Raw genomic sequence first — 13,460 nt, 5'->3', positions numbered from 1 at the left:
GCTCCTTTAATTTTAAGTTTGAAACTGCCATGGGCTGTGTGCCCTTTCTCCTCGCTCCTGGCAGTGGAGCCAAGGCTGTTCAGACTTTCCAAAGAGAAGTGGGACACGGCCCAGGCCTAAATTTGTCCCAGAAAGATTGTAAGCAGCTGAAAGAACAAGCAGGAGGGGGGAAAGCATAAAAAAAAAAAAAAAAAAAAAACCAAAAAGAAAGAAAGAAAGGGGGGAGAAATTCCCAAACCAATAAGCCCCTATGTGCGTCAGGACTTACAGGACTTAAGGGGTATTTTGAGGCCCCTCTCCCCAGGAGGATGGCATCAGGTCACCCAGCAGTGTGAAAGCTCCATCACACTGCACTGACAGGGCCTTCTCACCCAGCTCATGGATCCCTGCAGCAGCAAGGTCCTTGTGCCCACAGAGGCCACGTGTGCCACGAGCCTGGGGACACTGCAGGGTCACCCCGAGGCTGTGCTGGGGACAGACCCTGCAGTGACCTCTCCCTGTGGCTCCATCAGGGTTTAGCCCTGTGGGATCGATGTTTTCCTGGGAAAAAGGGCGATTGGGGATTTTGTTTTTCTCTGCCTGCTCCATCACTTTTCCTGCTTTTTATCCCAAGGCCCATTGAGCATCAACCAATCAGAGAGGAGGGGATTGAAGGCCATCACTGCTTGGCCACCTCAAACCTGCAGCTGCCACTCTCCAGGCTGCCTGACCCCTGTGCCACTCCATCCCCTTGTGCCACTCCATCCCCCTGTGCCCCCTGTGCCACTCCATCCCTCTGTGCCACTCCATCCCCCTGTGCCACTCCATCCCCCTGTGCCCCCTGTGCCACTCCATCCCTCTGTGCCACTCCATCCCTCTGTGCCACTCCATCCCCCTGTGCCCCCTGTGCCACTCCATCCTCCTGTGCCCCCTGTGCCACTCCATCCCTCTGTGCCACTCCATCCCCCTGTGCCCCCTGTACCACTCCATCCTCCTGTGCCACTCCATCCCCTTGTGCCACTCCATCCTCCATCACCCCCACAGGTTTACAGGGAGCTGCGCCAACTGGCTGCAAGTTTCCTCCTTTTTTTCCTCCCACCCTTTTTTTTCCCTTTGCTGATGAAATCAGCACTTAATAAAATCACATCAGGCCCAGATGTTTTCTCCTCGGGTCAAGATCCAAGGAGGTGAAGTCAATTAGAGCTGCAATTTATCCCAGGCACACACAGAGCCCCCGGCACTGCTGGGCAGAGCCCCGGAGCCAGGGCGATCCCCAGGTGGTGAGAGGATGGAATCACATCCCAGGGGATGCAATCACACCCCAGGAACTGCAAACACACCCCAGGAGATGGAATCACATCCCAGGGGATGGAATCACACCCCAGGGGATGCAAACACATCCCAGGGGACTGCAAAGATCCCAAGGGATGCAAGCACATGCCAGGGGATGGAATCACACCCCGGGAACTGCAAACACATCCCAGGGGATGGAATCACATCCCAGGGGAGGCAAACACATCCTAGAGGATGCAATCACATCCCAGGGAACTGCAAACACATCCCAGGGGACTGCAAAGATCCCAGGGGATGCAAGAACATCCCAGGGCATGCAGTCATATCCCAGGGGATGGAATCACATCCAAGGGCACTGCAAACACATCCCAGGGGATGGAATCACATTCTAAGGCACTGCAAACACCCCAGGGGATGCAATCACATCCCAGGGCACTGCAAACATCCCAAGGGATGCAATCACACCCCGTGGCTTCCCAGCGCCCCGGCTCCGCGCACATCAAAGTCGCCCCCACCCCTCCCCGGAGCGCACAGCTGGCTGCACAGCTGGCCCTGGCTCCAGTCACTCACACCGCGGGGGCTTCTGAGCCCCGAGGCTGCCCGGGGAGCTGGCAGGGCTGGCACCAGCGGCACCGCCGCCTCCTGGGGCCGCTCCTCATTAGGGAGCGCCTGACGAGGGTGATCAGCGGCCCGCACCGCACCGAGAGCAGCCAGAGCGGGAACAGTTCAGCGTGGCGTGGGGGCTGATGCATGTTCTTCTTTTGGAGCTAAGTGGTATGATTTTGGAATATTAATAATCAGAAAAAAACGTTGGGTTTAGTCTTTTTTTGCAGTGGGATGAGTCAAGGAGCAAGCCTAGCTTAATTTGAGCTCAGCCTAGGGATGTTCCCTGCATAGAAGAAGCAGTGCTTTGTTGGTGAGGCAGTGCCTGAAGTGATTTGGCACCATCTTCCTGATCCAGACCCTGGAATACCAAGTAGGGTATTGGTATACCAAGCAGGGTCTGGATGGGTCAGGCTCACAAACAAGAGAAAAGCAAGGAGAGGGGTGTGATCACTGCCCCCAGGTATTCACAGCCTTGGCCGAGCCTCTCAGGACATGGCACGGAGCGGCCACACAGATTTTACACGTTTTTATTAATAAAACGGCCGATGGTGCAGAATTGACCCAGAAAAGCGTTTGGCCAGGGCCCTTTGACCACTCCTCGCCCCTTCCTCCGCTGGGATCAAACCCACGTTGGCAGTGCCAAACCCGCGGGGCCGTGCCCAGGCCGGGCTGGGGCCGTGCCCGGCTCCCTCCCGGTGCCCCAGCTCTGTCCTCGCTCCGGGCTCGCAGGGGGCGCGTCAGAACTCCTTAAACCTGCGGGAGAGAAGCGAGGGCTCAGGGCAGGGACCAGGGCTGGGGTGGATGTGGACGCTGTGGAGATGGAGAGGGAGAACAGCTCTGCCGGGAAAGCCCAGCCCCGTCCGCAGCACCAGGAGGAGAAGCAGGCGCCAGGAGGAGATCCAGCCACTGTTTTGTCTCCGGCCAAAGCTGAAATGTCCCCAAAAATCCTACAGCGTTTGTGCCTCTTCTCTGCAAGAGACACTCCCCAAAGCCCTCAAGATGTTGCAGTATTGCCACAAACTGAGCCAGCTGCTTCCCCCAGCAGAAACCAGGCAGTGTTTGGTGCAGACACGGATGCTGTCAACCCCTAGGGCAGCTGTCACCCTCACCAGCCCCGGCAGAAGAGAGCAGAGCCTGGCAGCCCTCCACCGGCAGGCGGGGAAGGAGGTTTGGGCTGCACTTACCGCAGCACGAGGCCCAGACTATTGGTGTGTCACCTGCAAACACAAGACATAAGGGACCAAATGTTCGCAGGGGTCGGGGTGTGGCAGCCCCGCTGCCAGGACTGGCTGTGGCCCCTTCCTTTAGGTGTCACATGGGGGTGGTGGCAGCAATCAGAGCCAGGGCAGTGCTGATTTGGGGATTATTTATACACTCGCTGCAGTGATTGGCCTACAGGTCTGATTAGCCAGCCCTGGCTGTGTGTAATCAAGCTCAGTTGCACAGGTGGGCAAAGCCTACAAATTTAGTTGTTTCAAGTGCATTAATCAATGCCAATCGATTGGGCATCTGGGCCAGTATCTGCTAAATCAGCCAGAGAGGATGGACTGCCCAGCCACATCTTGCTCTTCCCCCTCTCTCCCACTCCCCCACCCTCCCACACTCTTCCCTGGCCATTGCAATTTGATCTTTTGATTCTCAAATCTTGATCTCGGCTCTAAATGATTGGAGCAGCGGCTGTTTCTAGGCTGAGCCTGCAAAGTGAAACTCAGAATCAGAATGGATCAGGCTTGTGTTTGCATTTAATCCTCAGGCTCAAGTGAAGATACTTACACCGAGCTACTTCCCATCCATCACTGACTCTGTTAGCTGCACACTAGAGCTACAAAGACACAAGGACACTGTGTTCAGCACCCCAAGTGTTTTCTGAGGTGCAGGTGGCTAAAATCCCCCAGGTGCTGCCTTGGCTTGAGGTGGAAATGTCTCAGTGGCCCCAGGAGCGGGGGACACGGGGCGGGCGGCCTCACGATGCCCGCGCGGAGATGCAGCAGCGACAGCAAGGGGTAACAAACATCCTTCTGCAGCAGCACTGACAGCCTGCCTGGGCATCCTGGCACCAGGGGCCGCGCCGGGGGGGCAGCTACGTACCCTCTCTGCCTCGCCATGGGGCCACACCAGCCACGGGCCTCCTTCACCACCACACGAGCAAGGAGCTGCAAGAGGAAGGAAGGAAGGAAGGGTGGAGGATGGCTGCAAGGCTGGGGCACTGCAGCCTCCAGCCTTGGCAGGAGTATTCCCATCACCAGCAGATCAATCCCACAGCTGGATGGGGGCACTGCAGCCTCCAGCCTTGGCAGGAGTATTCCCATCACCAGCAGGTCAATTCTACAGCTCTTCCCAGCAAAGGTCATATGAACTAAACCTGTGTGAGGAGGAGGTTGCTGGGAAAAGCCAAGTGAGAGCAGAGGTTTGGAGTCTGTGGGGAATAGATTTGTAAAGAGTTCTCAAAGCTTGATAGAAATTTTACACAGTCTTGTAAATTTGTATGTAAATACTGAGATAAAGTGTGTTGACTTAGGAAGGTTACGGAACAGAGATGACATTGTTGAGAGAGAGATTGAACAAGAAATAAGTTTTAATAAGTTTCAAAACATGATTTTGTAGAAGGATTAAATATTTTAGAGAATTAGAATTGTGAAAGACGTATTGTAGTAGGACTATGTGGGGAAAAATATTTGTGTTAAAAGTAATAGCGTGTATAGGTTGAAAAACATTTATAAGGTATTGTAACTGGGAAATAGGTTCATTTCTGATGGAATGGTGTTGAGGTTTTTGTGTCTCACTATTTATTGAGACTGATAACAGAATAAAATATTTTAAAACATTTCTCAGTTACCCCATCTCTGTAGAAGTTGAGAAAACTAACCAAGTGGTGCCTGGTGTGAGGAAGCAATAACTCAACTATCTGTTTAAAACACCTCTCAGTTACCCCATCTCTGTAAAAGCTGAGAAAACCAAGAGCCAATACAGGCCTTTGCAGTTTACCCTGTGCCTGGATGCCTTCTGAGAACCATCTGTGCCCTCCACCAGTGAGCAGGCAGCTAAAAGGGAGCTGTGACACCCAGGGCAGAGAAAGGAGTCCTGCAAGGAGACACCTACCAGACAAGCCAGGACATCAGCTGCTATCAGCATGTAAAACACGTTATTCCAGCCCGTGGGAGAGATCAGCCCTGCCAGCAGCGGCCCCAGGGCAGCACCTGTGGGGCACAGGAGCCACGTGAGCCCTGTCCCCACCTGAGAGGGGACAGGACCCCCAGACCCCCCAGGACACACCGACAGATCCCGTGCCGTCGATGATGGCCGTGACGGTCGAAAGGGCTTTGGCATTTCCTTTGAGAGATTCGTGGGTGCCCTGTAAGGATGGAGAGATAAAACATAAGGAGCAAAAGCAGCTTTGGGGTGCTGGCTGGCATTTCCCAGGGAGGCTGATGTCCCAGGCAGCAATTTCCATGTGTCAGACCCAGCCACAGACGGGAAGACCAAACTCAAATGCTGCCTGCAGCCAAACCCAACAGCAGGTAGAAATTCCCAGGGGATCTGCCACCAAATATTTCCACTCGGCTTGTGCTCAGAGGGAGACACAGCAAAGCTGAAACACAGTCATGTGGCCAACGTGAAAAAGCAACAGGAAAAACCCTTGTGTTAAGGGAGGGTGCAGAGTGCAGCACCAGTGACAGCTCTGCCCTTCTCCACTGGGCTTTGGAGGCATTGGAAAACAAAGGCAAAGTGCAAAAATCCAGCAAAATTCCTCTGGGAAAAAGGGAACAGCCTCTGGGTGTGCAGGGGCAGCGTGGCAGGGTCTGAGGTTCACCTCTTACCAAATCTGCCGACACCGCTGTCGTGATGAGCGCGTAGGGCCCGTTGACCAGAGCTCCACAGATGATCAGCATCGCTGCAGGGTACCCAGGAAGAGATTAAATCTTTAGGGGCAAGGAGCAGCAGGACATTGGATCCATCATCCCCACCCCATGTGTGGACTGCTGTCCCACACATCCATCTCCTGTGCACCTCCATTTGCCCATGAGGACCTCACCCAGCAGGCAGTGAACACCCATCCAACACCACCCTCCCCCAGATTCAGCCTGGGGCCTGGCTCAAGAGGAGGAATAAAGGCAGGTGAATCCTCAGTGTCTTCCATCACCACTTCAGCGACAGCACCAAGCTGCACCATGGAGCTCCTTACCTACGGATACACCAATGCCATTCTGACCCACATGGTTATACAGGAACAGCTGGAAAAGAGACACAAGGTGAACCAGTTATGGCTACTCCAGCTGTTTTACCAAGCGTTTTCCTTGCAGCAGTACCCTGGGAATGGGATGGAGAATGTGGGGACCTGAATTACTGCTCGTGCCAAGCACCAGCTGGGATGGGGGGCTGACTGCACCCCTGACCTCTGCATCCCACTGGCATGATGAAATACCTGGCAGCTGGCCAACAGAGGTGCTGCCACGATTTATGGCCAGGGAGGCTCTGCCACGTCCCACAGCTGCAGCCAGACATAATTTGCCCCAACGGTGCTCCCGGGGCCGTGGGTGTGACGTAGCCCCTCTGCTTCCCAGCACGTGCCAGCCCCTTCAGCAGGAGAGGCTCCCACCCCAGAGCCAGCCAGGACTGGATTGCAGCTAATTAGCCATGTTGTGGAAGCAAAGCCAGATGAGCTCTGTGCAGGTGCCTGGGAAGGACGTCCAGGCCAAGTTCCAGTGGAGCGTGAGGCCCCTGGCACGGGAGCTTTTGGGATGAAAATCAAAGAGACAAAAGCTGGACGGGCTCAGTGGGACCCCTGAGGCTTTGGGCAGAGTTATGGCAGGATGGAAAAACCTACAGGGTATTTTTAGTTGTCAAGGTCTCTGCAATCCCTCCCCAGCCCCTAGAGCTGGACATCCTTCCCAGGAACATCTGGGCACGTGAATCAATCCCAGCTCTCATCCCAGCCAGACGCGTGACCAGCTCATCCCAGAGTTTGGGAAGGGGAAGGCAGCTGTGACTCAAAGGAGCCGGAGCAGAGGAAAGCCTCATGATGGGTTTGGAGCCCATGTGACAGCTCACCATGGGAGCAGCCACCACCAGCATCACGCAGCACGTGGTGGCTCTGCCGCCAGTGTAGTCAGAGATGAGGCCAGCGAAGATCCCCCCTACAAGGAAGAGTCCCAGGTGTCACTCACACCACCCCAAAGGCAGAGATTTGCCCTGACTCAGCCCAAAATCAACGTGATGCTCTTTCATCCCCCATCTTCTGACCAGTATGCCCCCAAGGTTAAACATAATAATATCAGAGTGAAGAGCTTTGATTTATCCCTTCCACTTCCTCCCTGCAGATGGTTTCTCAGCACTTCCTCCCACTATGGTCTCTTCCATGCTTGCAAACTGTAGGAAAAGGATTGCCTGAGCAAGCAAGACCTGAGGAAAGAGGCTGTGATGGCAATGATGGAAAGAGGCTGTGATGGTTGGCAAAACAAATGGATGCCAAAATAAAATGGAGGGGCATTTGCTGCCTGCTGAGTGCTGTGAACACTGAATAAAACTCCTGGGGGAAAGAGATGGTGTTGCCTGTGGGGAGGACCAGCCAAGGCTGGTCAAGGCCAGGATTGTCCCTAAATCATCCCTGATCCACCCCCTCCACCCCAGTGTGTTGACGAACCTAAAATACCCCCGACATCAAAGAGGGTGGACAGGTCCCCGGCTTCCTTGGCACCAAAATGAGCTGTGGGAGAGAGGAGAGGGGTGAGGAGATGCTCCCCTTGCAAGGCTCACTCTCACCTCACTGTCCCCAAAACTCACCAACGTTGACAATGTAGAGGGGCAGCCAGTACAGGAAGGTGTAGCTCACCAGCTTGGCAAAGAGCAGGCACAGGGAGAACTCCACCACGCCCTGGGAGGAGAGGAGGGGACATCAGAGAAGCCCAACCTCCTCTGGATAGTGGGGTTTTCCCATTTTCTGCCCTGTGGTTGCCCTGAGCTGCTCTGGCTTTGCTCTTTCCTCCATCCCAGCACTCACAGGTATCCGAAGTGCCCCAAAGAAGCTGATGGCTTCAGGCTCCTCAGCTGGCTCCTTGGGGCTCTTGGAGTGATCCACACTGCTCTGGCCCTGAGAGGCTGAGTGGGCCCTCGTTGGAGATGACTGCTTCAGGATCCTTCTCACTGATGGTCACTCCTCCAGGATTCTCATCAGCAGCCATCTAAAATCAAGCCAAAAGCAGCAGATGTGGCTGTCATGGCTGGAGGAGGCTGAAACATTGGCTCTGCTGCTGGGGCATGACCCAGAGGATGCTCCCAGTGGAAGAGCAACAGCCATCCCCTGTGACAACTGAACATTGCTCTAATTCCTGCTGTTCCAACCTGCTGACCCAGTTGTGTCACCCAGCCCAGGACAGGCCCCTTGGGAATCGGCACCACTCACGTGATGCAGAGGTGGATTGCAGTCAACATCCTCAGGATCTGCAGGGAGAAAGAACACCCTGTGAGGAGAGCCTGGAGCAACCCCACTCCTCCTGCTGTCCCTCCAGCATCTCACAGGGGCTGGGAACCCCCAGGTCTAGGCTGCATCTCCGGGTTCCCTCTTCCCCAGTAAAAACCCAAAAGACTCCCCTGATATTTCCTAGAAAGACAGGCCCAGAGGAGTGACTGGTATGGGGGATGAGCCTGCCTGGACAACCCCAGTGATGCTGAACATCCCCATGGCGGTCAGATCCACATCCCTGCCAGCCACAGGTTAGAAATAAGTATTTGGGATTGCCAAAAATGCTTAGAGATGGGCAAGGTGGAAAATTGTATCTATTATACTGGTTGTCTGTTGTGCCCCAGATGACAACACTCACACTCCACGAGGAAGAAGAAGCAGATGACGCCCACGACGGCGATGATGATGCCAGGCACAACAAAGGACAGGCCCCAGGCAGAGGAAACCCAGGCACCGGCGATGAGCGACCCTAAGATGTTGCCGACGGAGGTGTGCGAGTTCCAGATGCCCATGATCAAACCTCTCCTGGTGGGGACACAGCCGGGTCAGTGGCCCTGGGGTGGCTGCCAGGGTCAACAGGGACCAGGACTGGCATGGGACACAGAGGAGGAAAACTCACTTTCCTTTGCCAAACCAGTTTCCAACGCACGCCACGACAGCAGGCCAGCCTGTGGTCTGCACCAGCCCATTGCAGACCTGCGAGAAAGAGATGGGAGCATCACCCAGCAAGCACTGAGCACAGCCAAGGAGTCCTGCACTGCTTTGGGCAATTGGGCTTGAAAATAGCCACCCCTATCCAAAGCTGCTAAGAAAACACTTGGTTTGTTTGGATTTTTCCCTGCTGGGGCAGTCCTAGGGCCGTTTGCATCGCTGCCATGGCTGAACTGGGAGTGGCTGCTGTTGCCAAACCAGCTGCCCGCGCCAATCAGAGCCAGGCACGCCCGGCGGTTTCGACGCCCACGCCACGCACAGCCAGGTTTTGTGGGGAGAGGAAATGCTCAGGGCTGCCCTGCTCAGAAACTGGGCCACCCCAGCCCCTGAAGGCCACTGAAAAATCTGGGATGAGGCCACGGAGGTAAAGCCTGGGCATCTGTCAGAACTCAGTGCATCCCTCCGGGTGTCCAGAGCTGCCAAGGACCCCACCGGGGAGCTCAGAGACCCTGGCACACAGCCCAGAGCACCTGGGGATTTGATTTTGACGCCTGGAGCAAGTTGCCAACTTTGTATGAGGACCTGAAAGTCACAGAAGTTTAAATAGTACAATTGTAAAATTATCACAGGGTGAAACTGTAGATTTTAGGATTTTTGGTATGGGGGTTATGGGGACAAGATGGAGGAACTTGGGCATGTCTAGCCTTTCTTCTTCTTCTTGGTCTCCATTTTCTGCAGTGATGTTGGCACTTTGGGATTGGTTTAGAGTAGAAACTCACTGTCTAACATAGGTAATGGGTATTGGAAAGTAATTGTAAATATGTTATATTTAGAATAGAAGCTCACTGTCTAACATAGGTGATGGGTATTGGGAATTAAGTGTAAATATGTTTTATGTAGTTTGTAGTATAAAAGGACAACACCACCTCAGGGGTGGTCAGAGTGCCTGTGGCTGCCCTGCTGAGCAGATCTCGGCTGGGCAGAAAGAAAATTTTATAGATAAGAATTAGTAAACAACTTCAAGACTGAAAACTGAAGAGCTCTGACTCTTTCTTCAGATGCCCGGGCCGAAACAGAGACATCCTGCACATCTCAGGGCAGCAATCAACAACCAAAACCCGAGAGGCATCCTCCAGCACAACACACCTGCACGATGATGAAGTACCAGAGGACGTGGATGTCCCAGAAGTAGCCGAGGCCGAAGAGGGCGGTGAAGAGCCCGCTCAGCACCATCCCCCCTGACAGGTAATAGCGCAGGGGGAGGCGCTCCCCAAAAATGCCGCTGCAGAGAGAGGGGAGAGCACAACAGAAGCTGTCACGGGTGGTGCCAGCAATGGGCATCATCACACAGAGCCAGTTCCCGAATCCTGGGCGGATCCCTGGCTGCTTCCCTGTTGGCACAACCCCATCCCCATGGAAACCAGCTTCCACAGCAAACTGGTGAGTGGGAGGGAAGGCCCTGGGTACCTGATAAACATCCCGATGGCGTAGGCCACCAGGAAGGCATTATCCAGCGCCCCAAAAAGTTCCTTGTAGTTGTCCCCATCTGGAAAACAAATATTAGGGCCACCTCAGCCTGGCCTCCATTTTGTGTCCCCTCCCCGTGGCTGATGGCTTGGTCTTGTCCCTCATTCCCGAAAGCCTGGTCCCCATGGGAGCTTCTGGGGGCATGGCCAGGTGCCATCAGCACTGGGACCTGGTCCTGTCCTGGACTTCACCACCTGCTGCTGCCCTTTGGCCCAGGGGCATGGGACAGATCTTCATCACTTAATTACCTCCGGGCGCCTAATGAGCAGCTGGCTCCCTGCCAAACCCTGGCCATGACCTGGTGTTAGGGAATGGGGGCAGCCCAACTCAGCTGCCACAGCTGTGGGTTTTGGGGTGCCTGGAGGGGCTCAGCCTTACCAAAGGGGGCCCAGCTGCACCATGTGGTGCTGTTGGAGTCATTGTGGGGGTTCGGGCCCAAGGCTGAGCAGTTGAGGTGCAGCTGGCTCTGCAGGGAGAGAGAGAGGGGATGAAATCAAAGTGCTGTCAGCACCCCCTCCCCATGTGCCCTCTCCAGGTTCCCTGTCCCACGGCAGGGGCGAGGCTGGAGCTCACCTTGACGATGCTGATGGGTTTTCGGGAGAGGTGGTAGCTGGTGTAGGAGAGGAAGGTCAGCACCAGAGTCAGTCCCCGATAGCTGGGGGAGGAAGGAAGCAGAGAGCTCAGGGTCTGTGGGACTGGGGACTCTTCTACTGGATTGGTGACCTGAACCAGCACAGCTGAGCTGGTCAGGAAGTGAGCAGACTCCCCCCAAAAAAGCCCAGGATGTGACCTAAAAAGATCAGCTGAGTTTTGTGGGGAACATGAAGCAGTGTTTCCACCTCCTCAAGCAGTCACATCCCACCGAAACACAGGGTGAACAAGTGTCTTCCTGGTGTCACAAGTGGAAACTGTGCTGATTCATCATCACTCCCAGGGCTAATCAAAGATAAGCTGGAAAAAAAAGCAGGGGGCAATACCAGCTCCCCTTCCTCCACCAAAAAGCCATTTCATCCCCTTTGCTTGGATTAAACACAGGGAAAGGGGGAGTCTGGGCTCAGAAAACGGGGATGCTGCACCCATCAAAGCCAACAAATAAAGCCTGGAGAATCCCAAGCAGGATCTAGCACTCTCTGGAGCAAGATGAGTATCTCTGAAGGAGATCTCCTGCCTTCAGGAAGGGTTTTATGGCAGCACAGAGGATGCAAGTAGTCAGGGGCAGCTGCAGCACACAGACATGTCACGGGGTTGCTCCAAGTTTAGAAAAAAACAACCTTTCCTTCGGCGGTTTTGGCCCATTCTGCTCCTCTTTGCAGTTTCACTTCTCCCTGGAGCTGCAGCAGTGACGGGTGTCCTGCAAATCCAAGGCAGCTCCCTGTGCTGGGGTGCCGGCTCCAAAGCTGCACTGTGGCTGAGAAACTGCTGCTTCCCACCCCAAAAAATGAATAAACCGCCCAAAATCACTGCTAGTGACTGCAGGGCTGATACAAGAGGAGCAGAGAGGCCACGGTAGGAAAGGGGAAGATAAAGTTCACACGCAGCGCCCCCCTGGGCCAGACACTCGGGTGTCGGGTTTTTTCTTTTCTTTTTTCTTTTTACCCTTCGTGTTCTGGCAGGGAAAATTCCAGCAGATGGAAAAGCAGGGGGGGTGTCTGGCAATGGGCTTCCAAAAAATCCAACTATTTCTTGAAATTAAATGGGCAGCAGTCCCATCACCTTGTCAAAAGAGAAGGCAGGAGGCAAAGTCTCTGTTTTGGCCACATCCCACTGAATTTTGAGTGTGAGGGCCTGAGACATCTGGAGGCTGGCAGGTCCTGCTGCCCATCCCGAGGTTCCCCCTCCCCAGGCCGAGTCCCTGGGCTGCAGTCAGTGTGGGCTGATCCCAGCTGGGTCCAGTGCCGGAGGGCAATGCTGGGCCCTGGGGAATGACCTCTCATCCCGTGTCAGTCCCCAGACAAGTGGTCTCCAGTCCGGTGCTGGTCCCAGGGCTGGCCCCACGCTGGTCTGGGCCAGTCTCCATCCCAGTGCCAGTCCCTGTGCCCAGGGCCAGGCTCTGTCCCGGTTCCACTGCCAGTCCCGGGTGGAATGACACCCCCTCCTCCCTAACCCGGGGCTATCCCTGCGCCAGGTCTGGTCCCCATGCTGGTGTCGGCTCCAATGTCCAGGGCCAGTCTCTGTTCCACTGCTGGCCCACGGAAGAGTGAGCCCCATTCCAGAGACCGTCCCTGTCCCGGTGCCGACACCCTCCCTGTCCGATGCCAGTCCCTATCCCGGTTCATCTCGATCCCGGTGACAGTCCCTATGTCCAGGACCAGTCCTGATCCCTATCAACAGCGCCAGCCCCGATCCTGGTCCCTATATCCAGAAGTGCATATATCCAGAGCCAGTCCCGCTCCCAGTGCCAGTCCCTATATCCAGGGCCAGTTCCGCTCCCGGTCCCTATATATAGAGCCATTCCCAACTCCGGTCCCTATATCCAGAGCAAGTCCTGATCCCGGTCCCTATGGCCAGGGCCAGTCCCGATCCCGCTCCCGGTCCCTATATCCAATGGCAGCCCCGCTCCCGGTTCCTATATCCAGAGCCAGTCCTGCTCCCGGTCCCTATGTCCAGTGCCAGCTCCGCTCCAGGTCCCCATATCCCGAGCCAGCCCCGCTCCCGGTGCCGGTCCCCATATCCCGGACCAGCCCCGCTCCCGGTGCCGGTCCCCATATCCCGAGCCAGCCCCGCTCCCGGTGCCGGTCCCCATATCCCGGGCCAGCCCCGCTCCCGGTGCCGGTCCCCATATCCCGGGCCAGCCCCGCTCCCGTCCCCCCTCCCCGCTCACCGGCTGTCCCGGGGCAGGGCGCGGAGCAGGCGGACCCCGGGGGCGAGCGCTGCCCTCATGGCGGGCGGCGGCAGCGGCGGCGCTCGGGCACCCCCGGCTCCTTTTCACCGCCCCCGGGGCCGC

The 13,460-nt window shown here is 55.7% G+C and overlaps 1 protein-coding gene across 1 annotated transcript; it reads right to left on the bottom strand.

The window, feature by feature from the left end:
* Positions 1–2,389: 2,389 nt before the first annotated feature.
* Positions 2,390–13,425, bottom strand: SLC37A2 (solute carrier family 37 member 2). The gene is given in 19 exon segments (XM_036397564.1): positions 2,390–2,631; positions 3,967–4,031; positions 4,978–5,075; positions 5,152–5,230; positions 5,697–5,770; positions 6,062–6,110; positions 6,928–7,013; positions 7,520–7,582; positions 7,660–7,750; positions 7,877–7,973; positions 7,975–8,057; positions 8,279–8,316; positions 8,697–8,863; positions 8,958–9,034; positions 10,136–10,271; positions 10,457–10,535; positions 10,895–10,982; positions 11,090–11,171; positions 13,338–13,425. Coding segments are annotated over 19 exon segments (1,527 nt in total). The 5' UTR covers positions 13,397–13,425; the 3' UTR covers positions 2,390–2,615.
* Positions 13,426–13,460: the final 35 nt, after the last annotated feature.

This window comes from Molothrus ater, chromosome 22 (assembly GCF_012460135.2).
Source record: "Molothrus ater isolate BHLD 08-10-18 breed brown headed cowbird chromosome 22, BPBGC_Mater_1.1, whole genome shotgun sequence".
Lineage (NCBI taxonomy): Eukaryota > Metazoa > Chordata > Aves > Passeriformes > Icteridae > Molothrus > Molothrus ater.
This window is presented reverse-complemented; position numbering and strand designations above follow the sequence as displayed.